At 39.8% G+C, this 27,813-nt stretch overlaps 1 protein-coding gene across 1 annotated transcript in view; it reads left to right on the plus strand.

Annotated features, from left to right (window-relative positions):
• LETM1 (leucine zipper and EF-hand containing transmembrane protein 1) overlaps positions 1–27,813 on the plus strand; it is a 1,101,007-nt gene that overhangs the window by 292,742 nt on the left and 780,452 nt on the right. The window contains exon 4 of the mRNA XM_044062295.1: positions 24,766–24,909. Within this exon, the coding sequence (XP_043918230.1) occupies positions 24,766–24,909 (144 nt within the window). The remainder of the gene's footprint in view (positions 1–24,765; positions 24,910–27,813) is intronic.

Consider the following 27,813-nt stretch of genomic DNA (forward strand, 5'->3'; position numbering starts at 1 on the left):
GACTCCCAGTATCTCCTCTTCCATTAAAGCTATTTTAGTAGCCGCTCATAAACCTTCTACCAGAAAGGTCTATAACAGCAAATGGAAACGTTTTTCGATCTGGGCAGAACATAGAAATTTGGATCCCTTTACAGCCCCGATACCAGCTGTATTGGATTTTTTTGTCATACTTTCTTGATCAAGGTGCCAGCTCCTCCACCGTCAAAGTCTAATTAGCAGCAGTTTCACACTTTCATGTGGGAAATGATCTTGGTTCTTTAGCTTCTTCCAAAATCTGCAAGACCTTCCTTCCTGTTAAGGCCTCCTGTTAAGGATGCAGTCCCTCTGTGGGATTTAACTCTTGTTCTCCAGGCTCTTACTGGCCCTCCGTTTGAACCTGTAGCTTTGGAGGATCTAAAATATTTATCCTGGAAAACGGCCTTTCTCATTGCTATCACTTCGGCTAGAAGGGTTTCAGAGCTTCAAGCCCTTTGCGCCAAACCTCCATATCTGGTCTTTCATAAAGACAGAGTTTCCCTCAGGACCAATCCCTCCTTCTTGCCTAAAGTCGCCTCTGAGTCCAACATTAATCAATCTATCAATTTACCGTTTTTTTTCCCAAATTATCACAACAAAGGTGAATACAAATTACATTCTTTGGACGTGCACAGACAATTGAGATTCTATTTACACAGGACTGCTGAACATAGGAAATCTGAGCAACTCCTTGTATCCTTTGCTAAACCCTTTTTGGGTAAACCTGTGTCAAAAGCTACATTGTCCAGATGGATTTCTCAATGTATACTTCTTGCATATAAGAGTTCTGGCCGACCAGAACCTGTCGGAGTTCATGCCCATTCCACTCGATCGGTTTCCACTTCTGCTGCCTTTTGGTCCAGAGTGTCCTTGGATGACATTTGTTGAGCGGCCACTTGGGCTTCATCCCATACTTTTATTACCCATTACAAGCTGGATATAATTTCCAGAGGGAAGGCATCCTTTGGCTCTGCAGTGCTCCGAAATATTCTTCCATGAGGACCTCCCAAGTTTTTTGGTAGCTGGGGACTATGTCCCACAGGTTGATGAACAAATGAAGTTAACTACTTCAGATAAAGAAGTTATGTACTCACCATAACATTCCATCTGAGTAGGTAACTTAATTTGTCAGCAACCAACTCCCCCTCCGTCCCTCTAACCTGTAGTTCGTCCTTTTAGGATCTTTGTGCTTCCTGTACCAGATGACATCAGGTTAGGATGTTTAGTTGATCCTTTGGTTGTAGTATTCTATAATGCTAAAGCAAACTCGATCTGAGGACAGAGAGGGATGGCAGGGGGTTATGGGTAAGGGGGAAGAGCTTGGAGCTCTGATCTTAGCTGAATAAAGTTACCGGTTCAGATCCAATTCGGATCCGATACCCACAGGTTGCTGACAAATGAAGTTACCTACTCAGATGGAGCATTATGGTGAGTACATAACTTCTTTTCTTCTTTCAGCATGTCCAAGGATTCTGAGGAACACAGGCCTTCGGGCTTTAAAAAGTGTGTTGAATGCAACAGTAAAATGTCTTTAACTGATGGGCACTCTGTGTGCTTGTACTGTTTGGGGGCTATTCACCTCCAAGAGTCCTGCTTGTTTTGTCATTCCTTCAGTCCCAGTGTGCTACAGGAGAGGAAGAACAAGCTCATTTTGAAAGGACTACTTAAACACTCCTTCGAGGAAGACTTGGCTAAGTCTTCCAGTGCATTATCTTCTTCAGCTAAAAAGGACAAAAAGACTTCCAAGAAGCTCTCTCCAGCTCAATCTGTTTCTTCGGAGCCGCCAGAGAAAGTTGCTAGAACAGTTTCTCTTTCTTCAGTTCCATTCCCCTCAGTGCCGACAGAAGGTAGTCTCTTGACTAAGTCTGTATCGGCTCCCAGCCTTTCGGAGCCAGTCTCCAGTTTTTCAACTGGGCTCTCCTTCACACAAGTCCCCTTCCATAGGTAGATCCGGATCTCCTACTTTGTCTTCCAGGTCTTCCAGGACCCTTTCCAATGAGGACATTGATAGGGTGGTGAAGAAACTGCTTCAGTCATCGGTGTTGGCCAAATTGATTTTGGCTCCGACGCCTATGGCCTCTTCATCCTTTGTTGTTCCTCCTCTATGCCTTTCTCAGACTTCGGAGCCAGAGTTGTCGGTTCCGTCGGGTGCCATTAGGTCAGTTCCAGTAGCCTCGCCTGGCCTTTCAGTTCTGATTTCCACTCTGTCCCCCATCTGCTCCATTCACAGGGTCGAGGGTCCACAGTTCTCTGGTTGGACCCGAGGGGGAGGGATCGGATCGATCTTCATCTGTTCCGAGCCTCCCTCTCAGTGCTTCGGCTCGAGTGAGCTTGGACCCAACATCGGCTAGGGACCTCATCTCAGCGCTGAGGGCTACTACTGTTTCCTCTACAGTTAGTTTGCCTTTGGAGCTGGGGGGATCAGCCTTCGAGGTTATGAGGAGTGTGCTGGCCAGGTCGTCAGCTGCATCCTACGGCACCGATACTCTGTCCCATCCAGCACCGGTGTCCGTTTCGGATCACTCTCTATCCATGGGTAGCAGAGACCCTAAGCCTCAGGATACCTCCATGAGTGGTCGCCAACTTTCTGACATCTCCCCAGAGTTTTTGCCTGAGGAGCCCGCCGGAAAGAGATTGTGAAGAGGAAACACCTTGACTCTCCTCGGATGAGTCTCTCACGTCGGACACCGACCTGGAGGAGTCAGGGGGTCCCCCAAGTTGTCTTCTGAAGATATCTAATTTTCAGATATCCTGGAGATCTTGAAGCAGAGAGGCGGCTGGCCCTCCAAATCCCCTTCTGATGAGGAGTCTGTGTTCCTGAAGGCTTTCGGGTCTCAATCCTCCGCCTCTTGGGTTTCTCCCCCTTTTGATGAGCTGTTAGAACTTGTCTGTCAAAAGGTGTGGGAAACTCCAGACACTGTGGAACCGGTCCCAAGGAGACCCAATAAGTTTTTGTCCGCCCCCTCTGACAAGGAATATCTTACTAAAGGTGTTCCAGTAGATGCCATGTTGGTGGCAGCGGCCACCAAGAAGGAATTTACTGAAACTTTGTCTACTGTCCATCCACCTAACAAGGAGTCCCAGTCTAAGGATAGGTATGGGAAGGTGTGTTTACCTCGGAGGCCTTTATACTGCGATCACTGAACTACTTGATGCATTTTACAAGGCTCCAGAGAGATCCCCTAAAAGAGCTAGGAGATTCTCTACAGGGTAACATTTCTGATGCCGTGGCACAGAAGGTCAATGCACAGATATCTACCCTAAATTCCCTTATCAACTCCTCCATGAGGCTGATCTCATACGCAGCCAACAGAGCGAGTAGGGCGGCGGGTTCCGTAGTCTCTCTTAGGAGACACTCCTGGATGCGCCTGTGCAATTTCGCGGAGGCCTTCAAGTCTACGTTCACCATTGCCCCTTTGATGGTTCATCGTTGTTTAGAACCAAGGTGAAGGACACTCTCACTAGGTGCGAGCAGGAAGGAAAAACCCTGTCTGCCATGGGAGTCCATTTTTCCATGCCTTCTAGACCTTACCCCAGGGACCAGAAGGGTGGGAAAATGTGGTTCAGGAAGTCGCAGAGGTTTTTTTCAGGGTGCACAAAGTGATTCCACCTCTGGAGGCAGGGGAGGGGGTGAAAATTCCAGCAGATGCAGCCCTAGAGGCAGAGGAGGCCTGCGTAACCAGGGGGACCGTGATTCCATTCACGGTTCTCCCTACCAGCACTCCTGAAGGGAGGCCCGACTGTGCGACTCTGGAGCTGGTTGGGGGTCACATTTCTTTATACCCAGAAGCCTGGCAAGACATCACCCAAGACAAGTGGGTATTAAAGATAATTTCCAAAGGTTGTCATATTCCCTTCTCTTCTCCTCCGCCAACCAAGAGGATCCCAGACATTCCACCCAGTCACAGGGATTCCGCATCTTTAGAAATAAAAAATTTGCTTTCAAAGAGAGCCATCCAGCCTGTCCCCGCAGACCAAGTAGGATTAGGGACTTACTCCAGATTCTTTTGGGTGACGAAAAGAACAGGGCACCTGAGACCCATCTTGGATCTCGGCCAATTGAACCTTCATATACAAAAGTCCAAGTTCCACATGGTCACCTTACAGTCAATACTCCCTCTGTTAGGGAAAGATGTGTGGATGTGCTCCATCGACCTCAAAGATGCTTGCTACCATATCAAGATGGACAGGGCATCGAGAAGTCATCTACGCTTCCGGCTGGGAGCCAGTCATTTTCAGTTTCGCGCTCTGCCCTTTGGTCTCACCACAGCCCCCAGGGTGTTCACCAAATGCATGGCAGTGTTAACGGCTCACTTGCGACGTCAGGGATTCCAAGTGTTTCCGTACCTGGACGACTGGCTCCTTTCTGCCGCCACCAGGCATCTACTGTTACAGACCAGGGACGCCACCTCTGCACTGTGCCAAAGGTTAGGAATTACTCTAAATTGGGAAAAATCTGCCTTGTTGCCCTCGCAGGGTGTCACTTTTATCGGCGCTGAGCTAGATACGGTGCTCATGAGGGCCTTCTTACCAGAAGAGAGAATTCAGGCTCTACCACAGCAGGTCTGTGCCTTACTACCATTGAGGAAGGTCAAGGCAAAAGTGGTCCTCAAGTTATTAGGGACCATGGCTGCCACGATCATGCTAGTTCTCCTTGTCAGACTACACAATGAGGGTTCTTCAGTGGCTGCTCTTCACCCAATGGTCACTACAGCATCTTCCACTCTCCTGTTCTATTCTGATTACGGACACGTTCATGTGGGATCTACGGTGGTGGCTTCAGGCCAGCAATCTCAATGTGGGCAATACTTTTGTCCCATCTTCTCCAGTTGCTATGGTGACCACGGATGCCTTCCAGATCGGGTGGGGGGGCATTATCTTGGTAGGACTGTCCAAGGCACGTGGCAGGATCATGAGACCCATTTGCATATCAGTGTCTTGGAGATGAGAGCAGTGCTATTAGCATTGCAAGCACTTCAGAGTTTTCTCCCTTTAGGGACAGTTGCAATCCACTCATAGGTAGGTACTAGGCTGTTGGCCCTGGGGCCTATACAAGCCCAGCCAAAAAGGTACCCTGGCTTTTGCCACCCAAGAAAATTATTTTCCTGTGCCACTGTCGAGCAGAGCCACAGAAGTGATCCCTGGGGTGAATTTCCTATTTCCCATCCAATCATCAAGATTGCTAATGAGGAGCTCTGTTTGATCTAGATAGACAGTTTATTCCAGCATATGGGAAGTCTCTGGGACAGGAATCTATCCCTCTGGCATGTTCTGTTTATTGTGGTGACAAGGTTTAGGTCCCTAGAGCGTGTAGCTTGGAGGGATTGGGATTTCTTTAAGTGGAGTATGTCCAACAGCTGTGGATTTGACATAGCTTTGTATGTTAGGCAGAGATCATCTCTGAGTAGGCGATATGTGATGGAGTAAAGCTGGAGTTTTTTTAGACTGTCTGCGTAGGGCATCTGTTTGAGGCTGGTAATCCTCTTTGTGAGGTATTTCTGCGGCCTTTCCAGTTGTAGATGTCTTGTGAGGTACATACCAAAAGGGGAGTTGCACTCTGTAATGGGTCTAATGAGTGATGAGTAGAGGGGAACAATGACCTCTTTTTTTCTGGGTGAGAAACCTTTTGTGATGAGGTGTGCCACGTAGAAGGATTTCCTGACTACTGTGGCGATGTGATTATCAAAGGAGAGACTATTGTCCACCTGTGTCCCAAGGTCTCTTATCACACTTTCGGTGTTAAGTATACTACCGCCTATGTTGTAGTTCATGGGTACAGAGTTTTTACCAAAGGGGATGACAGTGCACTTTTTGGCATTGAGCATGAGGCCATGGCTTTGACATCAGGCATCTGTCTGAGTGAGGCCCTTTTGTAGGATGTCCACATCATTAGGAGTTTTGATTATGGCTCCTTGTTTGCAGTTATCTGTGAACTTCATTAGCCAAAGACCATCTGTGTTAGCCTTTACTTCAGAAAAGTAGATGCCAAACAGGAGTGGACCCAGGACTGAACCCTGTGGTATTCCACTTGTCACTCATCTGAAGTCAGATTTGGAGTCTGCTACTTTCACAGTGTGGGTTCTGTCAGTGAGCCAGTTGGCAACCTATTTTGTGACATAGGGATTTATACCTAGTTTAGTGAGTTTATTTATAATTCTAGAGTGGGGGATGGTGTTGAAAGCCTTGGCAAGGTCTAGATAGGCTGTGTGAACCACCTTACCCTCGTCTACGGCTTTGGTGACAGCTTCAAAGAAGTCTATCAGGTTTAGGAGACATGATCTGCCTTTTACAAACCCGAACTGGATGGAGTCCATAGTTTGGAGATTACCAATGTCTTTGTTTATAAGTTCCATGATGATACGTTCCATGGCCTTGGAGACCAGGCTCGTCAGGCTAATGGGGTGGTAGTTCCTGGGGGTCCGTGGTGGCTCCCCCCTTGTGGAGTGGGATAACTGTCGCTGTGCACCATTCAGCAGGCACAAAGCCTGAGGTGAGGCTATGATTGAACATGGTACTTGGGTGGGGTGCCAGTTCATTCTGTAGTCCGTGTAGAACGCAGCCTAGGATGTTGTCTGGTGCCATGGATGCTGTGTTCTTAGCTTTGGAGAGTGTGGTTTTTACCTGTGCAGCCGTGATTACAAGAACTTTGCATTCTTCCAGTATAGAGATGGGTGAGGGGGGAGGTAAAGTTAGCAGTGAACCTATCTGCCAGGATGTTGGCAATATCAGTTGGGTCTTTATATTTAGTGCCATTGTGCTGTAACTCAGAGCAGATCTGAGTGTTGCCATTGAGATTCTTGACATAGCTATAGAATGCTTTGTGGTTGTCTTTAGAATCAGTGGCGATTTTGTTTTCGTAACTAGCTTTGGAGGATTTTATTAGGGGTCGCAGCTTCTTACTGAGGCTGACCAGGGAGCTCCTCCACTCATGGGGTTTTGCTCTCTTTTGCAACAGTTTCTTCCTTCTGTTGCACAGTTTGTTTATGGCAGGGGACCACCAGATTGGCTTCCTTTTTTTGGAGGATAGCGCCTTGGTTCTGTTTAGGATAGCACGCTCCATGCATTCATGCAAGTGCTTAGAAAGTGAAATTGTGTAGGATTCAGTAGTTGTAACTGTATTGTCCATCTGCATGGGTGTCATGAAGTTCACCACTTCTGTCTTTAGAAGCATGAAGTTGGCTTTGGAGAAAATTTTTACCATGGTTTCCTTAATGGGGAGGTGGGGGCAGGATGTGGATATCTAGGGTAATTGGCTTATGGTCGGATCGGACCAATGAGGCGTTGACTTTAGGTGTGGAACACCAGTCACTCATGTTGGTAATGACTCAATCTAGGATATTGTTGCCCCTGGTGGAGGTGTGGATAAGTTGTGCAGGGCATTGGAGTTTATGAATTCCAGAAAGCGTTGAGCGAAGGAGTTGGTACATGAGTAGTTTTCCCAGTTAAAGGTGGGGTAGTTGAAATCACCCATTATTAGGGTGTTTGGTTGAACCCTAATATTTTCCAGTGCATCAAGAAAAGAGGAGTGGGAATCTTGGGGCATGGCGGGGGATCTGTTGCAAGCTACAATTTGGATTGTAGTTTTGCCCAGAGTTAGTTGCACTTGGATAACCTTGGATGCATTATGCTCAGCAACTAGCCTGGAGGTGTGGATATCCTTAATGAATATGGACACACCTCTGCCTTTGGTGTTCTGGTCCAAGTTACATGGCAGAAAAGTGTGGTACGAGTTATAGCCTGGTAGTGCAGGGGTGCTCTCTGGAGCATTGAACCAGGTCTCAGTCACTGCACAGATATTGATGTTCTCCATTTTAAGGAGTGCCTCTAGTAAGTGCATTTTAAGATTTAGACTTCTAGCATTGAGTAGCATCACCCTCAGTTTTTGCCTGCCTGTTCCTGTTATGGTGGTAAATTTGTCATTTGAACCTTGCCTAGAAAAGGCACTATAGGGGCATCAAGAACCTTAGCCAGTATCCAGAATCCCAGGGGTGACAGGTGCAGGCCATCTCTGGCAAAGCATTGTTGTCTGTCAACCATGTCATCCTAGGTAGACAGATACTGGATCCCCTTAGAATGACACCAGATGCTTAGCCAATTGTTGAAGTGAATCATTTTGTCCTTGTACTGCGGCATCATTCTGGGTGATAGCGGAATGCTGCTCAGGGCTAGGGTCATACCTGCCTGGGCTACAAGATCGGAGAGCTGTTCCATGTCTCTTTTCATGTAGTCCAGGGAGGTACGTCTCAGGTCGTTCACACCAACATGGGCAATGACAGAGTCATATTTGCACTTGTTGTGGAGTGACCTGAGTGCGTGGGTTATGTGACTGATCTTGTCACCCGACAGGCAGCTGACAGTAACTTTCTCCTTTTTTAGCCTGGTGAGTGGGGCATCAGTGTGCCTGACTATAGAGTCACCTATGACTAGTGTGTTGGGTACATTGTTTTGCCTTATTGGCTGTGGTTGAGTGGCACACTGAGTCTGCAGGCTATGTGTCATTTGGGTTGTGTTGGGGGTGGAGGTGCTTGCATTTCTGCTTTGGAGGTCTCTGTTGCTTGAGATTATTATTGAAAGCCTCTGCAAATGTTTTTGTGTTTCTGTGTGTGGTTTTTGGTGGTGTAGATTTAGTGAGACTATGTGATGAGTGTGGTGTGGTGCAAGTGTTTACCTTCTCCTCTTGACTGTCAAGTTCAGTCTTGGTTGGAGAGAGCTTTACCTCCAGTTTGGCTAGATAAGTGCATCTCTCACAGGTTGTATTGTTGAGTGGCAGGAGGAGAGGGTTGTCTGTGTACATGAGGCCATTTCTACATTGCCCCAAGATGCCCAGATTCATCATATAGACAGGAGATAACACTGGGAGCTGACCCTTGGACATGCCTGAATAAAAAACTATTTTTCTCTAGATAAGTGAGGTAAGTGAGTACAAGAGCTGTTTTTCTCTAAGCAAGTGAGGAAAGTAAGTACTAAAACTGTTTTCCTCTAGGTAATGAGGAAGGTTGAGTGCCGTAGTAATTAGTAGGTTTAGTGCTTACAACAAGTGCTGAACATGAATAAGCAAATTCAAGTGCTAAAACTAAGAATCTGTATCTGGACTAAACTAGTTACAGGAAAGGGGGAAACAAGTGCAAGTGCGGGCTTTTAAATCAGAAAGTTGAGAGAGATGGAAAAACTGCCCAAACGGCCAATAACTACAATTTCTGTGCCAGAACCACTGCTTATGTGGTAGATAGGTTACCTAGTGGTTACCACTCCCACTGATAAGCTAGAAGCCTTCCCTTCAACACACAAAGCTTGGGGGGGGGGGGCTCAAAAGCTTACATACAGTCCTGGATACAGCAAATCTGAATCTGGACTATACTAGTTACAGGAAATGTATGAAACAGGCTTAGATTTTTTTTTTAAATATATACAGAAAATTGGCTAAAACAGCAATAAAAAAACATTCAAATGCGGTGCAAGGTAGTACACTTGAGTGTATAGCAATGTTAGACCAAGCAGTTTTAAAAAAATGCAATTAAATTAAAAATGACTAAAAACAAGTGCAGAATGAGTCTATTAGGTAGAATGAGATAAAGAGATGGGAATGGGGGGAGTGTCCCAGATCAAATCTACAGTGGGGTGGGCAACTGCAAAAGTCTCCAAATTTAAACAGTACAGGGATAAGGAGGATGGGTAGGGAAAAACCAACACCTTCAGCAGAGATCTGAAAAACTGTAGTGAAGCAGAAATAACAGTGCGCAACTTTGAAGTCAGCCAGCAATGATATAAAATTAGTCAAACAACAATTAGCAGTACACAACTCTGAAGTGCCAGAAAAATATACTTAGCTCTGTATATCTTCAGATAGTTTGAAGAGCAGTCTGTCAGGACACAGGAAGGCTCCAGCAATGATATGCAGATAACATGTCGGTGGTATGGTACCTGAACAAACAGGGAGGAAACAAATCATACCCCCTTTGCAGAGAGGCACTTCAAGTTTGGCAGTGGGCGGTGTCTTCCCAATGCTTTTTAGTTGCAATGCATTTACCGGGGAAGTCCAGTGTGATTGTCGACAGGCTGAGCAGAGCTATCCTAATGCCTCACAAGTGGTCCCTGAAAAATTATGTTGTGGAAGAGATATTCCACAGATGGGGTCAGCCTTGCTGCGATCTATTTGCCACCCCCCTCAATGTCAAATGCAGCAGGTACTTCACCCATATCTCCCCGTAGGGGGAGACACCCAGGGACGCTCTGGCTCATGATTGGCCCTCTGGTCTTTTCTACGCATTTCTACCATTATCTCTGATATCAAAGGTCATTCAGAAAGCACAGTCTTTGGGGAGCAAAATGATCCTCACTGCCCCGCACTGGCGTCATCAGATTTGGTTTCCCTTCCTTCAACCCTATCTAATGGACAAGCCCTGGATTCTGGACTCTGCTCCAGATCTGCTGACTCCTATGTCAGGACAGTTCCATCCCTCCATCCAGACCATCAAGTTGACAGCTTGGCTGCTCCAGTTACATCCTTAGTCAGGCTTCATGATTTTTCCCTGCAAGTGGTCCGTATTCTATAATCTTCCCACAAGCCTTCTACCAGGAAGATTTATTCCAGTAAGTGAAAGAGATTTTCTATTTGGGCCTGTGAGAGGCATATTGATCCTTATACAGTGCCTATTTCGGCAGTATTGGAATTTGTTTCTCAGCTGTTCAGTCAGGGCTCAGCTGCGGCAACCATTAAAGTGAAATTGGCAGAGATTTCTACCTTTCACATTGCTAATGAGCCCAACCTTATGGCTCATAGGCTTTTTAGGGTCTTTATGAGAGGGACATTGTTACTCCGACCTCCAGTCTTTGATCCAGTGATGCCATGGGACTTCAATTTTGTACTACAGAAGCTCACCTCAACTCCCTGTCATGGAAGACTGTATTCTTGGTAGCCATAACTTCAGCTAGGTGGGTCTCTGAACTCCAAGCATTATCGATTAGGCCACCTTATTTGGTGTTTCACAAAGATAGGGTTGCCTTAAGAACCAGCCCTTCTTTTGTTCCAAAGGTTGCCTCTGTTGTCAATATCAACCAATCCATTGAGTTGCCTTTGTTTTTTCCTGAATTCTCCAGCAGGGCAGAATTTAAGTTTCATCAGCTGGTTGTTCATGGACAATTGCATGTCTACTTACATAGGACAAAAGATTTCAGGAAATCAGATCAAATGTTTGTCTCGTTTTCAGACACTAGACTTGGGGTTCCAGTTTCTAAGGTAACCTTGTCTCGCTAGATCTCCAATTGCATCTCATTTATTTATGCTTCCAATGGCAAAGAATTACCCTTTAACGTGAAGGTTCATTGTACACTATCTGTGGCTACCTCAACTGTGTTTCAGGATATGATGTTTGTGGGTGATATTTGTGCTGCAGCAACATGGACTTCGCCTCATACCTTTATTAGTCACTACAAATTAGATCTGGTCTCTAGAGGCAGATCTTCCTTTGGTTCAACGGTGCTCAAGAGTATTTTTCACTGGGCCACCCAAGATCAACGGGTAAGAATGAAGGCGAGATTGGACTACATAACATCAAGAAGTTATGTACTCACCGTAACGTTCGATGTATGTAGTCCATCTCGCCTTAAATTTTTACTAACCCTCCCTCCTTCCCCCTCCTGGAGGACCTGGAGGTATTGTCTCTAGGTGTCAGCAGTCCTTTCTGTTGGGGTTGTTGTTGTTCTCAGTATGTATGTGTGTGAGCTTGCAGCAAACAAGATCTGGGGAATAGACCTGTTGCATGATGGGATACCTCTTAGACATGAGCCAATTTTAGACTTTGAGCTAGAGTATGGCCGAGTTGGAGCTGAGGTTCGGCTCCGAACCTACGGGTAAGGTGAGATGGACTACATACATTGACCATTATGGTGAGTACATAACTTCTTGTTTTAGATGGCAGTAAAGATAATGATTGAGTAACATAAGATATTTGGTAAAATTATTTTGATTATGGATAGTCTGTTTTCCATTGTGAAGAAAAAAAATTTCCATTTATTTGTTTCTTTATACTGATTATGCTGTTAGTATAATTGCAATTTATTATGTTATTAATGTTATCTGTTATAATTATGCCTAAGTAGTTAATTTTTCTCTCTTTGAAATATATGTAGTAAATCTGTCATTTATTCTATCAGTATTGGCATTTATGGATAGTGTTTTGTTTTGTTACCATTAAAAGAGATACCAGATTTTTGGAACACATCAATTGCCTTAAAAACTTCAGGAAGGCAACTGTCATTGTCAAAATTGGATTTTAGAAACCAAATTCGCATTTATGCTAATGCCTTTTATGTCTAAATTTGGCCTAATTAAATTAGCAAAAGGTTCCATAATTAGAGTGAAAAGTGGGGTGAAAGAGGACATCCTTGTTTAGTTCCCTTCAAAATTTGTATGAAATCAGAAGTAACGTACTTATTTTAATGTATGCAAAACATCTGTCATAAAGAAGATTTATAAGATGTGTGAAATTACTTGAAAAATAACATTTTTCTAAGACTAACAAAAGATATTTCCAATTTCAAAAGTACTGTTAATGTCTAGACTCATTAATGTTAGATTCTCCTGTTTTGTTTTCATAGTCAATTACTGTAATTATTCTTTTGATATTATCATAAGTATTTCAATTTAGAATAAAACCTGTTTGATCCTCATTAATCATGGAAGGTAGAATACATTTTAATCTATTGACATGAATTGCCATGAATAATTTATAGTATACATTTAAAAGAGAAATTGGTGTGTACGAAGAACATTCAGTTGGATCTTTGTTAGTTTTTAAAATTGTGGAGGTAAGAGTATATTTCCAGGAGGGGGAACTTTTGTCAAGTCTTTAACTGTAGAAAAAAACTTTGTGTAATTCTTTAGGTATTAACTTGTAGAGTTCTGGTACAAGTCCATCATTACCTTTTGTTTTGTTAGGTTTTAATTTAATTTAAATTTCAGACATTGAGCCAAGCTTATCAATTAATTTCACTTGGTCATAAGATAATTTATTTTTTATAAGTTTTTATTAAAGTTTTGATTATCCCTTTTGAGTCTGTTACATTATATTGATTTTTATTATAATAATTTCTAAATTCTTTTAAAATATTTTCTGCTTTTTTTCTCTTATGTGAGTAAATATCCTTTATATGGTTAGACTTACTAAGTGCTTTTGTTCTGTTAGCTAACTTGTGCATAGATTTTGGTTTAATAGAGAAATTAATTATCTTAAACTTTTCTAGATGAATCCTAGTTTTATTATGTAAATTTTCAAATACTTATGTACATTATTAATCTCTTATGTGTTATTATCGCTACCTGTCTGATTTTCCATTTTAGTTTGCCAAGTTTTTTCTTGTATATCATACAGCTCTTTGTCCCATTGTTTTTCTTTATTGAGAGCCAATTGGTGACTCTACCAAAAAGGTATGCTTTTAGTGCATCACATAGATTTCCGAAATATCTCCTGTGTTGTTAATTTCTATAAAAGATAAAAGAGAGAATTTCTTTAATAAAAAAGTCCTTAAAATCCTTTAAGCAAGTTATATATGCTGTTATCCCCCTTTTCTTAATGTTATTATTAGATTTTAAAAACATCTCAAAAGTGATTGCATTGTTATCTGAAAGCGGGCAAGATACCACTTTAACTTTGCCTAGTTTATCTCATTGGAGACATATACTCTATTAATTCTGGATTATGTTCTGTGTCTATGTGAATAGCGAGTAATGAAAAGTGATTCTGGATCTGCGAAATCATTTATGTCCTCAAGGAGAAATAGTTTAGTTAACTTAAATAGTGCCTTTGCTGATGCCTGTATTTTCCCTTTACCTGTTGTATTAGTATCCTTTGGTGACAATGTACAGTGTAAAATCTCCTGCTAGTATGATGCTGCCTCTTGAAATTTGAATTACGTGTTCAGTAGTTTTAATTCTTAGTCCAGGAATCCAGTATAAGTTAATATTTGCTTATTATATTCTAGGGTAACAGAACAAAGCATACCTTTATCATCCATGTAGGTGTCTGATTTTAGGCATAGGCAAAGCATGTTTCTATAATATAGCAAATCCTCTTTTTTATTATGTTGTGAACTAGATAATGTAGAGTAAGACTTAGTATTATGTCTGTATTTTCTGTCGACTGGTGTGTTTTATGTAAAATGTAAATAAATAAAAAAATAACATGAGAGTTAAATAAATTCAGATATTTGTTTAGACTGTCCCTCTTGCAACCGTTATTCAATCCATTAACATTGTAAAAGACAACAGTGTAGATGTAACTCTGTTAAAATTAACTGCATGAATCCAGCATAATATCTCTCTCTTGTTAAAGAACTGCTTATTAATAGTCATACTGACACTAGTGCTTAAAAGTTTGATTAGATACATAATTGTTATTGTACACACCCACAAAAAACAAAAAACTTTTAATGTAACTAAACACTTTTAAAATCCTTCAAACCCCCTCAGAGTCTAACACTCCCTGCCTGAATAGTCTAACCATCCAAGCAAACCCTCCCATCTACTATTCAAAAAGCCCAACCCCCTGTGCTTCATTTAAACAAAATTGTCATTAACAGCAAAGTGAACACAAGTCTGTATCCTTTAAAAATGGTATACATGTGTGAAAAATAAAAAAAAAAAAGTATTATATGTCCCAAAGTAGTTCCTTAGCTTACATATTTCTCATTTGTATATGTTCATTAAAACACTAGGAGATAAATAAAATGTCTTATTGCTGTTTGATAACTATATACAATTTTGAATCTCATCCACAGTCATCTTGAAAAGGGGAGAAACTGCTGTACTACAGTTAGATTCCTATTATGTGCCTCAAAAAATATCAGTTTCCTTCTGGAATCATCTATTTTCATTCAGTGAAAATGGAATAATAGATAAATAGATATCATGAAACATTTAAACAATAATGTATTGCTATTTGTGCTCAGCAGTTTACTATAATAAAACTAACACATCGTGTGTCATCCCTGTTAAACATAAGGTTGCTTTCTTTCTTTGTTTTGTATTTGATAACTTCAAGTGTAATGATAACATACTCATGACATTAACATCAAGCTTGTAATAAAAAGGTTGCCAGTATCATATGCGTATATATATATATATATATATATATATATATATATATATATATATATATATATATATATAATATATGTTCATAGATGTGTACTAAGCTGATGGCCCTGGGGCCTTTACAAACCTAGCCATAGGATTACCCTGACATCATGCTTTCTGTTTCCCATCCACTCATCAAGATTTCTCTTGAAGAGGGTCAGTGAGGTGCCCTGCTTGACATGTATGGGAAGTCTATTCCATAGCATGGGCAGTCTCTGGGTTATGGACCTGTCCCTCCTGTACATTCTGCTCACAGTGTGTATCCCTGCATATTCCATCATGTGTCCATTCATTACTTCTGCTCTGTCAGATTACCAATTTAACTTTATGACATCTGGTATCACTACTTCTAGGTCTCCCTGCTAATTTACTCTTGGTATCGTTTTCCTTAATACTGGTGAATTATTTTAATGGGTCTTTGCTTTCCAAATAAAATACTTTGCATTTAATTTAAATGGGTCTTTGCTTTCCAGATAAAATACGTTGCATTTAATTTAATCTGAAATGTGTTATACCATTTCCTTGTCCAGTCATTAAATAGTTATCAGCATTTCTACACTTTCTGTTCTATCATCCTAGCTGCATAAGCATGAGGAGTCATCATACAGGTAAACCCTTCCTTCCTTTCTTTTGCAGTGCCACTTATAAAAAAAAACATGAATCTGAGCAAGCTACTGATCTCAGTGTCTGACTGTGCAGTGCCATTTTTCAGCAGAGGCCCATGAGCAAACCTTCCACAATAAATGCAGCTTGCTAATAGGAGCCAGTTAAATCTGCTGCTTAAATTTGCTGCATATGCATATGGTTGTACACCTTTTAAAATATGTATAGGGGGACACAAGGGTGTGTGGACAAATATGCAACATCAACTTCAGATTAATTAATTGAATTAAATTGGGTGTCTAGGTGCTTTGTTGTGAATTTAGAGCTTTTTCCAACATTTTGATCCATGTATGTGTAATACCCATCATCAATGGACTTTTCATAAACATTTCAATTTCATGGCCATATTAATTACAGCTGCTTCTGTTATCCAGTACTTCACAATCAGCACTACCTATGCCAGTGAGGCACAGATTAATTTTATGCAAATTTTCTGTTTGCACCCATTTTCTGACCAGCTAACACACCTCCGCATCTGCTTTTTTCACACTTGCTTATATGCCCTGACACATCTCTATTAAATCCTCAATTTCTTCCTTTTCCCAGTTCCATCATCATTACTGTCTACCTTTTTCTGCACGTGTGCTTTCCAAGTGAATGTTTACTGAAGGTATGCATCACAGCCATCCCACAAGCTACAGCAGCTCCAGTTGGGCATTTTTGAATGCTAATAGATTGTTCTACTGTTATCATATCATATGTTGCTAAAGAATGCTGTATTTGTAACATAGCAAAGCAAGGTTATGCATTCAATGGTGGTTCAAAACCTATTGAAGGCTGCTTGATGAACTCTTAGAGTCTCCCTGCAGCTGTCATTTATTTTGAGTAAAGGACTTAAAAGTATCCATATAGTGCTTGCCGAAATGATGTTTTGTACTTAGTTGCAGTAATGTGCCCACACAGTATCATACAAAAAGTTAGTGAGCACAAACTTGGCCCACTAATTTCTAGTATGGTTTTGACCATTCCATGTTATATAAAATTAATTTAATTCTTTCTAGGCCTTCTTCAGGATCAGTCTTCAGGTTTTTAACAAATTCATTTGTTTTACTAACTACATTACAAAGTTACTTACAAAGGTGTGTTGAAAAGGCAGCACCAAGAGATGAACACTGTGCACTTCAGGTATAATCACCATTGCAGTTTATTGTCACTTCCCGGTTCCTGTCATCTAGCTAGAATTTCACTCTCAGAAAGCATGACTAGACAAGAGGACTCAGAAAACAGAATGCTCTAGAGTGTTACAAGGACATTTTTTTTCACACGATAATGTTAAATGATTGGAAACATATCCTCATCTATCTAAACAAACTCAGAGAGTTAGTCAAAGCTATAAAAGCCAAATTTGAGGTAGAAGTAGTTTCCCAGGCCATGGTCAACCACAAGGCTTTCTTCAGATATGTTCACAACCTTAAAGGCAGCACACAACAATGTGCCAAACTAGTTGTTAATGGAGCCATCTATACTGAGCCAGGAGACGCAGCAAATCTACTAGCTAACAAGTTCAGCTCCAACCTTAGCCCCCTCCCTCCAGACATATGTCATGAAATACTCTTTTTATGCAACTCCCCCAATTATCACTAGTGAACATCTCCTCCATGCACTCTCTGAGACCAAAACAGTGCATCAGTCTGCCCCAACAGTATCCCAAAATACCTCCTTAACAGCACGAAACAACCTGTCAAGACCACTAGAATTCTTGTTTAACCATAGCCATGAGGCAGGCTCCATGCCAAGTGAATAGAGGACTGAAACTGTCATACCTCTACACAAGAGTGGGTCATCTACAGACCCCAATAACTACAAACCCATAAGTCTGACTAGTATCATATGCAAAGCAATAGAAGTGCTATCATGGAAAGGATAAGCCAAGAACAACGAAAATGTTTAGACTCTGGTCCCAAACCAGTTTGGTTTTGTCAAGGGTAGATCATGCCTATTCAACCTGCTGTACTGCTTCTAGAAGGTCACCAAAACAATGGATGAGGGTGAAACAGTACATACTGCCTACCTTGACTTGGTCAATGCTTTCATCACAATACCCCATTTGGGCATTGTAGACAAACTCATGAAATTAGATATAAACCCTATGTCAACCACTGGATAGCCAGATGGCTCACAGGTAGGACATAAGAAGTTAGGATAGAGCAGTCCATCTCCAAAAAGAAACTGGTCACTAGTGGACTCCCTCAGGACTCTTTTTGAGATCTACTTCTCTAGAGTCAAGGTCAACATTAAGGGCCTCTAGCTGACCAAGTCTGCAGACAACTGCAAACTAGGTACAGTCATAGACTCACACAAATACACTCCAATAAAGCCTGACACAAACTAATAACTGGTGCTAGAACTACAGTCTAAAACTCAATGCCAAGAAATGCATCACAGTATCCTTTGGGAAGATGGCTACCCCTGGAAACTACCATATTAATAATACACCCCTAAGAGTAGGCCCAGTAGTCAGGGACTTCCCATGTAGACAGTAACGTAATCTTTGACCATCATGTGTCTATCGCAGAAATGAAATCATTCTATGTCATGCAACTTATAAGCAAGGGTATAGCACCTAGGTCCAAGGACGTCGCTGCTCACTTTTCTCAGCCCTCATTAGTCCAGTCATTGAGTACAATGCCCCCTCTGGTATGTACCTGACCAGACACATACAACAACTAGAATATCCACAGAGTTTCCTCACAAAAATAATATAAGGTGTAAGCAACATGTCATATACAGACCACCTCAAAGTCCTATCATTGCACTCTTGTCTCCTACAGGTTACTGAAAGGTGATCAGTGTCTGGCTTACAAGACATCCCTTGATTACACTCTGATGGACCTGCTGCATCTTTGCAAAACAAATAGCAGAATTACCTGATCTAGGGCCCTATATCTTATCTGTGACATAAGTAGGACATGTTGGAGGAACAGGCATGCGTCTCAGAGACTATCCCTTAACTGGAACAGGCTTCCCATCCATGCGAGTTAAGAGTTTTTCCCTAACCCAATTCAAATGGAACTTGGACCAGTGGACGGGGAATTGGAAATTTACCCCTGGCCCAGCATCCATGTCTCTAATAGACAGATACAGTCTGTAAATGCTAGACCACCCAAGCCTAACCTTGTGTGTACCCCTTAAAATAATCTTGGGTACCAAAATTATAATATTATTAATATATTAATAATTTATATATATAAATGTTTGCATCACTATTAATGCAATGCTTCTGTGAAACATCTTAATATGTACATTCATGTATAATCTTCAAGAAATGTACTCGAGAATATATCACAGTACATGCAGCATTATTTTGTTTTTCTTATTAAATGATAGAGAACAACACTTTTGACAGATCTTAATGTAAATATAACATTCACCAAATCTTTAGTTTACATGCTTTGCATAGCTTTCTTAAATAACAAACAATACTGCTTTATATAATAAAGGTGGTATGTCCATGTGCTTATTTTTCATTAAAAAAAAAGATATCAAAACTAATCATCTAGAAAGAGAAAAATAAACTTTTGGTAACCTACTATAGCATAGTGAATTATATTAAGCTACAATGTTTTAATAGTACAATATAAAAGAAGTCAGAGTTTGTGTCTTATTGTATTCCCCATTCACAATTTTATGCTTTCATTGACTTTTTTTCAGCTGAGAATTTAGTGACATTTGAGCTAATGCATTATTCATAGGTTCCACCTATTATTTAAATTAGGCTTCTAAAGCTGTCCACAGGCAAAATCATAAGTTATTAACAGCCCTGTCTGCATGGGTGGGAAACTTCACAAAGCTCATGTTGTTTGCCAGAGAAAGCTTCAGGTGTTTAAGTAAGATGTTGGGAGGGTGGCCTAAAGGTTAAGGTGTTTGCCATACAAACACAAGGCGCAGGGTTTGAGTCTCACAAGGGTTAACTGGCTAGGCTTGAAATGGCTCGCAAGGGCAGTTAGCTTAGTACTAACCTATGAGGAAGATCAAGCACTAGAGGAAAAAGTCTTTATTATTACTTTTTACGAATGCATCTTGTAACCAGAAAACATGTTTCTGTAATTCTCTGACAGTGTTTCATCTCATTATCAAGACTAAGGAACACATATAACAAATCTATAAGGAGAAATTTTAAATCTGTTCCAAGCATCACAGCCCTGTCATTTGTGAACTGTAACATGAAATATATCCACAGAGAATGGAATTATCCCCTCCCCCAAAAACAAACACACCTCAATTCATCTGGTAAGGCACAACAACTACAGATTATCAAAGCCCATAAACTAATGAGGTAAACAACTTTCAGGCTGTACTATTCGTAATGGTAAAACAACTCTTCAAATGTTATACTGAATTACAGTCACGCAAGCCCACATCTACATTCATAAAATATGTCTATTTTTCCCCTGTAAGGCACTTTTTTCAGTGTTAATGCTTTTAAAACATGAAATGCAACTTGAAGCACCAGTCCTTTTTTTAGTAAATAATTTTCCATTTATGGGAATAAGACAACTTGGAGACTTAGATATGTAAACTAATGTAATTAAACTCAGTGCAACAGCAACTGAAACACATAGACAAAGCATGAATTAGCTTAATGGTAACCAACTGTGAATCCATCACCATGGTGTAAATTTTGGTATAGCGGCTATATGCTTCTTTTAAATAAGGATTGATATTAAAAAAGTACCTAATAATATTTTATTGTAATATATCGAGAAAGAATTGGTTGTTTATAAAATAGGCAAGTAAAAAGGTTAGGTTTCCTTGTAATACACACTTCTTGCTGATTTTCTAACTTCTCTTCATGTTATAGAGGAGTATGAGATCTTTACCAGTATTGTTTAAAAATAGAAAGATAAAGAATAGACATATTTATATAAGGAGAAAAGCAATCCTTAGCACTTTATTTTCTTTATATGTAAATTAAGAAACCAATTATTTGTCTCTTCATTTTTTCTTCTTTTTTTTCATTTACCTTCCATCCATTTTTCTCTGCTTGTCTCTTTAAGGACATAATGGACCAATCCATATATTCTGTTTGTTTTAATAGTTTTAGTTTTAGATATGACAATGCAGGGTCCTGATGTTCAAAAAGTTTAGCTTTGAAAGGAAAATCATTAATCTGGCAGAGGGCAGCAGATGTACTTTTTATTTGTTTTTTTCTTAGGTTATCTAACGAGTGGAAGAAATTGTTTTCTCTTGGATGTTGTTGCTGCAGAATAGTCATTGTCAAAACGAATGTTACATCCATCTGTTTTAAGTGATGATTTAGCCCAGGCAGTCTTAATATCTTAAGAGGGAAAAATAACAATAATAGACCTCGGAGAAATGTTTTTAAATGCAGGAGTAGCTAAGGATTCATGTGCTCTGTCGATGCTGAATGAGAGTGCTTCTGGTAAATCTAAAATTTTAGGGAGCTAGGAAGATAAAAAAATAATCATATTATTACATTCTGTTCTTTCAGGTAATCCTAATATATGGATGTTATTCTTGCCAGATCTGTTTTCAAGGTCATCAATTTTTACTAGAAGAGTATTTTGCTTTAACAGTGCCTGATATCTGGGTCTTCTGCAGCTGCAGAGCTTCTTTGATTTGTTCCATTTGTTTGGAACAATTCTGTTTAAAATCCACAGTTTTGGTATCAAATTTATCTAAAGTGGTAATTCTTGATTGTTAGTACTGAATGAATCTCTTTTTTTAAGTACAGAATCTTGTGAAGATAACTTTGTATGATTTGTTATAAGGCTAGATACAGTGATGAATATTTCTCACGAAGAATTTGGCAGGAAAATGATGGAAGATGTAAAAATAGTTCTTTGATACAATCATCAAACACTGCAAGATTTATCGGAATTCACTCAATTAAGTTGTTTAGAATTGTTTAGAAATATAATTTCCAGTCAGAAATATATGTAGAAGCAGAGCAAGAGAAAAGTGCTGCTACCCTAGTCTAATCCTGGCCATGCCCCACTAAACTGTGATGGAAAAGCTTTTGACAAATTTGGAAAAAGTTTTTTATTCTTCCACTTTAGGATTCTGGAAGTTAAGCGGCCAGACTCGCATGCTAAAGTTTTTTTTTTTTTTTTTTTACTTTTGTCTTATAGAAAAGCTAATTGCTAACATTCCATCTTCTGATGTGAATAATTCATTGAATGCCTCTCTAATTTATGCTTTTCGTGTTATTAAACATGCATTAAATTTGCTCGTGTGATTCTGCTGATAATGCTTCCAGGGCTGCTGCTTCTGGGTCAGTTATGAGAAGATTTTCTTGGCTACATTTTCAGAATCTTCTCCAAGATGTTAAAACCAAGATTTTAATTTCTCCCTTGGGCAAGTAAGTTCTGCCTGTCCCTGCTGCAGCTGCAGCTTAGATGCTTAAGAGTTTTGATAAGAGGGGAACATTAATTCAAGGGTGACCCAAATTTTCAGCATTTCTTTGTTGAGGCAAGTAAACAATTTCCTTCCACGTTGGGTCCCTTTTTCACCATCAGTTCTTTGTCTACAGCCCTCAGCCTCTTCTACTGCATTAATCCTATGGCTTTATGTTTATATTCCTCTCTTTGCCAGTATTCTTTCTCCATCTACCTCCTTTACTACTAATTGCCCCTAACTTTCCTCCCTTCAACCATCAGCTCCCACCTTTTAGCTAATTCCCATCCAGTACTTCACCACAACTCCAACACTCTCCTTTGCTCATCCTGCTTGTAAATATGCGTGTGTGTGTGTGTGTGTGTGTGTGTGTGTGTGTGTGTGTGTGTGTGTGTGTGTGTATGTATATATATATATATATATATATATATATATATATATATATATACACACACACACGTATGTACATATATTAAGAATTGTTTCATGGGGTAAGTATGGTCCTGCCCATGAACAGTTTGTGTATGTATCTATATTTATATATATATATATATATATATATATATATATGCATATATATATACATATATATATATATATATGTGTGTATGTATATATATATATATATATATATATATATATATATATATATATACATACACACACACACACACACACACACATATATATATATATATATAGATAGATAGATAGATATATAGATACATACACAAACTGTTCATGGGCAGGACCATACTTACCCCATGAAACAATTCTTAATATATGTACATACGTGTGTGTGTGTGTGTGTGTGTGTGTGTGTGTGTGTATATATATATATATATATATATATATATATATATATATATATATATACACACACACACACACACACACACACACACACACACACACACACACACACACACACCAGATATTCCAGTATTCAATTTCACTGACATACTCCTCACTTGCTATAATTTATTCTGCAGTATCCAGATTACTGTATGCTTATTAACCACTATTGTACTGTATTGGTATATTTTCATTGCTTTGTGCTGTTGCCCTTTTCTTTTCTTTGTTGTAACGCCTGGACTGTGGCTGAAATGAGTCCATTGCAGACCAACTTTCTTTCATCATCAACAAAAATAAGTAAAAAAAAAAAATTATTCAGGATGTGCTAATTGCATTTTGTGTTTCATTCTGAGTTGGTGTCATTTCATGTCTTTTTCTACACTTTCTGTAATATACACTGTTTCATGTTTACTGCTGTCCCTAAAATTAGATTATTATTATTTTTGTATCTATGATTGAGGATGTAAGAACATTTGACCAAGGGGCCATTTTTGTTATATTTTTAAATAGATAAACCCATTAGGCACAAGTCTGTTTTAAGGGTTATGTTATGATCATTATTTGGTTAATTGACAGAGTCACGCAGCTTGCAAGTTTGTTTGCGTCTTTCAGCTTTTCACATTTAGGGGTTGCCACAGCGGAACTCCGGTCCGCTAATGATTGGTAGTTGATTTTTACGTGCCGAGTTACCAGCCCTGATGCACAACCTTCAACGAAGGTACGCCCATTCACCCATATCTCCACGCAGAAGACGCTCTAGCTGAGAATCGAACCGGACAGCGTCTTACTGTGAGGCGACAACGCTACCGTAGCACCACCACCGCAGCTTGCCTCAGTGTGTCGACAGCACAGAGGCACAGCAAATAAAATTCCCCAGTTCAAATATAGGTAAGGTGTGAAGCCACAAAACAATGGGCTAGGCTTATAAATGCCCTCGGGCAGATAGCCTAGTATGAACCTATGAAGTGCAAACCTATTTATTATAAACAGGATACACACCCTATCTATGTGACTGAAGTATTGCACACATTTCCCTAAATTCTACAAAGCCTTATATATCAGTTTTTGGATTTGTGTTTTTCATTTCCTTTGGGAACTCTATCTCCTTGAGTCCAGTTTGAAAAAGTCATTGATCCCAGCAAGGATAACTCATTAAACAAAACAAAACATAAATAAAGTAAATTAAAATAAATCATTGGCTACTCATAGATTTAAACGTCTTCTGCTAAACTTCATCAAGATAATGATGCATTTTCATAACTGCTGTACTACCAAAGCAGTATTATTTTTTTAATTGGGTTTATATTATGGTAATGTGAACGCACTTTCCTAATATAAAACCAGACTGCATCTGTTGCGAGATGTGAATGTTATTTAAATGCCTCTGAAAGCTTCTGTTGGAAAATTAGAAACTGATGAATAAAGAAATTAACTGCCCTCCTCTTTAAGGGCTCTGGGATTGAAAAATGCAAGATACTGAAGACCTACTGCTTTATGATTTAAAGTGATAATTTTAAGTGTACATTTTTAAATCGATCATATTTCTTAAAAGTGGTTTGCAGTTTTGAGGAGAACGGTTACTCTAAAGAGAGGAAATTGGGTAAAAAACTAAAATTTTGTTTTCTTTACTGGATTGTTTATAGAAAGGGCAGCACTATGTAGACTGTAAACAACTGTTGCACATTTAAATTTTCCTGTTTTCATTTAGTGAGTAACTATTTGATTATTGCTTTATTTTACAGTTTTTAAGGATATGTGCTGACGTCTTTCGCCTGGTCCCTTTTCTTGTGTTTGTCATTGTCCCTTTCATGGAATTCTTGCTTCCTGTTGCAATCAAACTGTTTCCCAACATGTTACCTTCAACCTTTGAGACAAAATCAAAAAAGGTAGGTGGTTATCAAATTTCTGGAAATCATTTGTTTTATATTGAATACTCAGCCTTTATGTAGATATTTGCTACAGCTGGTGAATGAATTCTTTGAAAGCATCTTCAGCTTGTAGATATTTGCTACAGTTGGTAAATGAATTCTTTCAGAGCCTCTTCAGCTGTCATCTCCATGCCCAATGCAGTAAAAAAGAAAACATCTCTAAATATAGAAATTTTAAAGGATAGTTGCACCAAGAAATAAAAAAGCATGTTTTTATTGCAGTTTTGAATTTTTCTGCATAACTAATATTCGTACACAATAGTAATTGATGATTTTTTTCTAACTTGTAATACTCAGTGTAGTCTAATGGGGGGCTGCCATTCTGTGTAATTTTGTTTTCCAGCAAAAGTTTTTGTCATCATGGTATAATTTTTTAGTTAACAATTCCCCTTAACAAAGGATTGTTTACAGTGATCTCTCCTGCCTGTATTTGTTCTTTTCTATCTCTCTGTCCTTCTCCTCACTGTCTTGTAGTGAGCGTACTGCAATTTCTTTCCCTTTTTTTCTGACCATTAGCCTCAGTCTGTTTTTTTTTAATTACTATACTGACACAGCATTTTAAAGAATATATAAATTTTGCGTTTGAACAAGCAGCTGACTTAGTTGATTTTTCAAGCTTAGAACTGTAGATCTCATATTGGCGCTCCACTCTTATCACAAGTAGAACTGAGAATGGCAAGACTTAGTCCAGCTATGACAGCTTTCCCAGGCCACTCTGTCCCTTTACCTATAATCCCCTAGAAAAAGTATACTGTAAGGCATGTTGTAAGTTGCCTCACTCGGGAGAGTGTGCCCTATGGTACCTTTTTTAGAACAGTATTTTTTTATTTATTCTGTCACAGTCAGTACATTAGTTTGTGATCTGTCTCTTCTGTTGCACTTTCTTCCTCATTTGGGTTAGTCTGCTCTATTTTTTTATGCCAGTTTAGTTAAGTTTGTTTTAAGTCACCCCCCCCCCCCGACTAGATCCCATTTCCTTTCCTTCAGACTTTTATGGTTGGTGAAGTGCTGTTTGTTGGTTTTCCATCCGTTAATAGTTATTGCTGGATATTGTAAATGTTTTAATGAAGTGATTTAGATGTAGGAATTCTCTCTGTGGAAGTGTTGCCATTTTTTGTGGCAATGTACTTAGTCAGAGGAGTTCAAAAGTATGCAAATGCAGGGTCAAGAGCCACCTCCCCAACAAAACCGACAGTACAAGTGTGTAAATCTTTATATGAAGATAATTTTCAGAGCCTTGAGTTTCTTTTAATCCTTGTGCTATAAAAGTCGGAAATAACCATTTGGAGGTGGAGAAGCTTGAGGGCATTCCAGCACCTGAAGTTGTTACAGATTCTTCCTTTCCTGCAATTCCAGTGCTGAGAGCTTCATGAAGCCATCCCCAGTGAAGCCAGATTACCCTGCTCCCCCTGAAAAGCTTAAGACAATAGGCATTTCCACCTCACTGTAAGTAATGAGGCTGTGATCCCCAGACCTAGTCCCCAGCAGCATTTCATCTATTGTTTCAAAGTCCAAACTGTGAACTGCTAGCCCACACACTGTTAAGTCCTTGAGGTCCATGCATTCTGTATCTGTTGAGGTGGATTATTGTGAATTTAGTGGACATTTTCTTTCAGTTTAAAGTGTGTGACTTCAATTCTCCCCCTTCTTAGCAGCTAGGTGAGTCCACCTCCTAACTGGTTTCTTTTCTTAGTGGGTCCATGCTAGATCCCGATTTTGACTGAAGATCAATCCTTTATTATCTGGGATGATGCCATTGTATGTTTTGAAGTTGAGTAAAGTTTTGATTATGGTGATGCAACTTTTGGAGTGAACCACTTAAATATCAGCAGTACCATTGGTGTTGAGCTTACTGTTCTCAAGTGTATTTATTATTTGATAGCCAGGTGGGTGAGCTGGTATGAAGACCCTTTTCAGCCTTGGCCTGGGCACAGTGGCACAAACAGAATGTACATAGATCATGCCAACATTACACAGATGTGCAAGCAACAAAGCGAATGAACAAAGAGAATGTAGCTTTCTACAGTGAAAAAAGTAAAGTGGACAATAATTAGAGATATACAGTGCAACAAGGTGAAGATGGTAGGTTACACAGATAAAGTAAGGTAAACAAAAAAAGATACTTGCATAGCAGCAGTAAGTAAATAGTAATTGCATAGGGTAGAATGAGTGACAGTACAAAATGGAATATCATAGAGATAATTCACGAGTACAGCATGCACGGAGTCAGCATAATGGTTAAGGTCTTTACCTCACAAATACAAGGTCCAAGGTTTGAGTCTGACCTTTTGTTATTGGCTAGGCTTGTAATAGTATGCTGACTGATAGGTAAATACTAGGCTGTATATGAGTGTACAAAGAGGTCATAATGGAAGAAAACTGCAACATAAAGTACTATATAAAGACAAATGTAAATAGCAAAAAAAGATTAAATTATATACAGGTTAGAGATTTAGGTTGGGGGTTACATTTATCAATTACTATTGAAACATTTGCATTCAACCTCCTTAAGCAGAGGTCTTTGACTTTACTTTACTCAGATCTGTTTCTTTGAGCTCAGCACTTGTCAAGAACTCGTTGTAAGCACTAAATAAGCTGCAAATTACTACAGCACTCAACTTTCCTCCTTTATCTAGAGCAAAACAGTTTTTAGTACTTAATAAATAAGCACCTGTCCAGGCATGTCTAAAGTTCAGCTCCCGGTGTTTTCTCCCGTCTACCTGATGAATCTGGGCATCTTGGGACAATGCAGCAGTTGCCTCATGTACACAGACAACCCTCTCCTCCTACCACCCAGCACTACGATCTGTGAGAGATGCACTTATATAGCCAAACTGGAAGCAAAGCTCTCTTCACTGAAGA

The sequence above is a fragment of the Protopterus annectens genome, chromosome 2.part1, assembly GCF_019279795.1.
Source record: "Protopterus annectens isolate FY-2018-M chromosome 2.part1, PAN1.0, whole genome shotgun sequence".
In the NCBI taxonomy this organism is placed as follows: Eukaryota; Metazoa; Chordata; order Ceratodontiformes; family Protopteridae; genus Protopterus; species Protopterus annectens.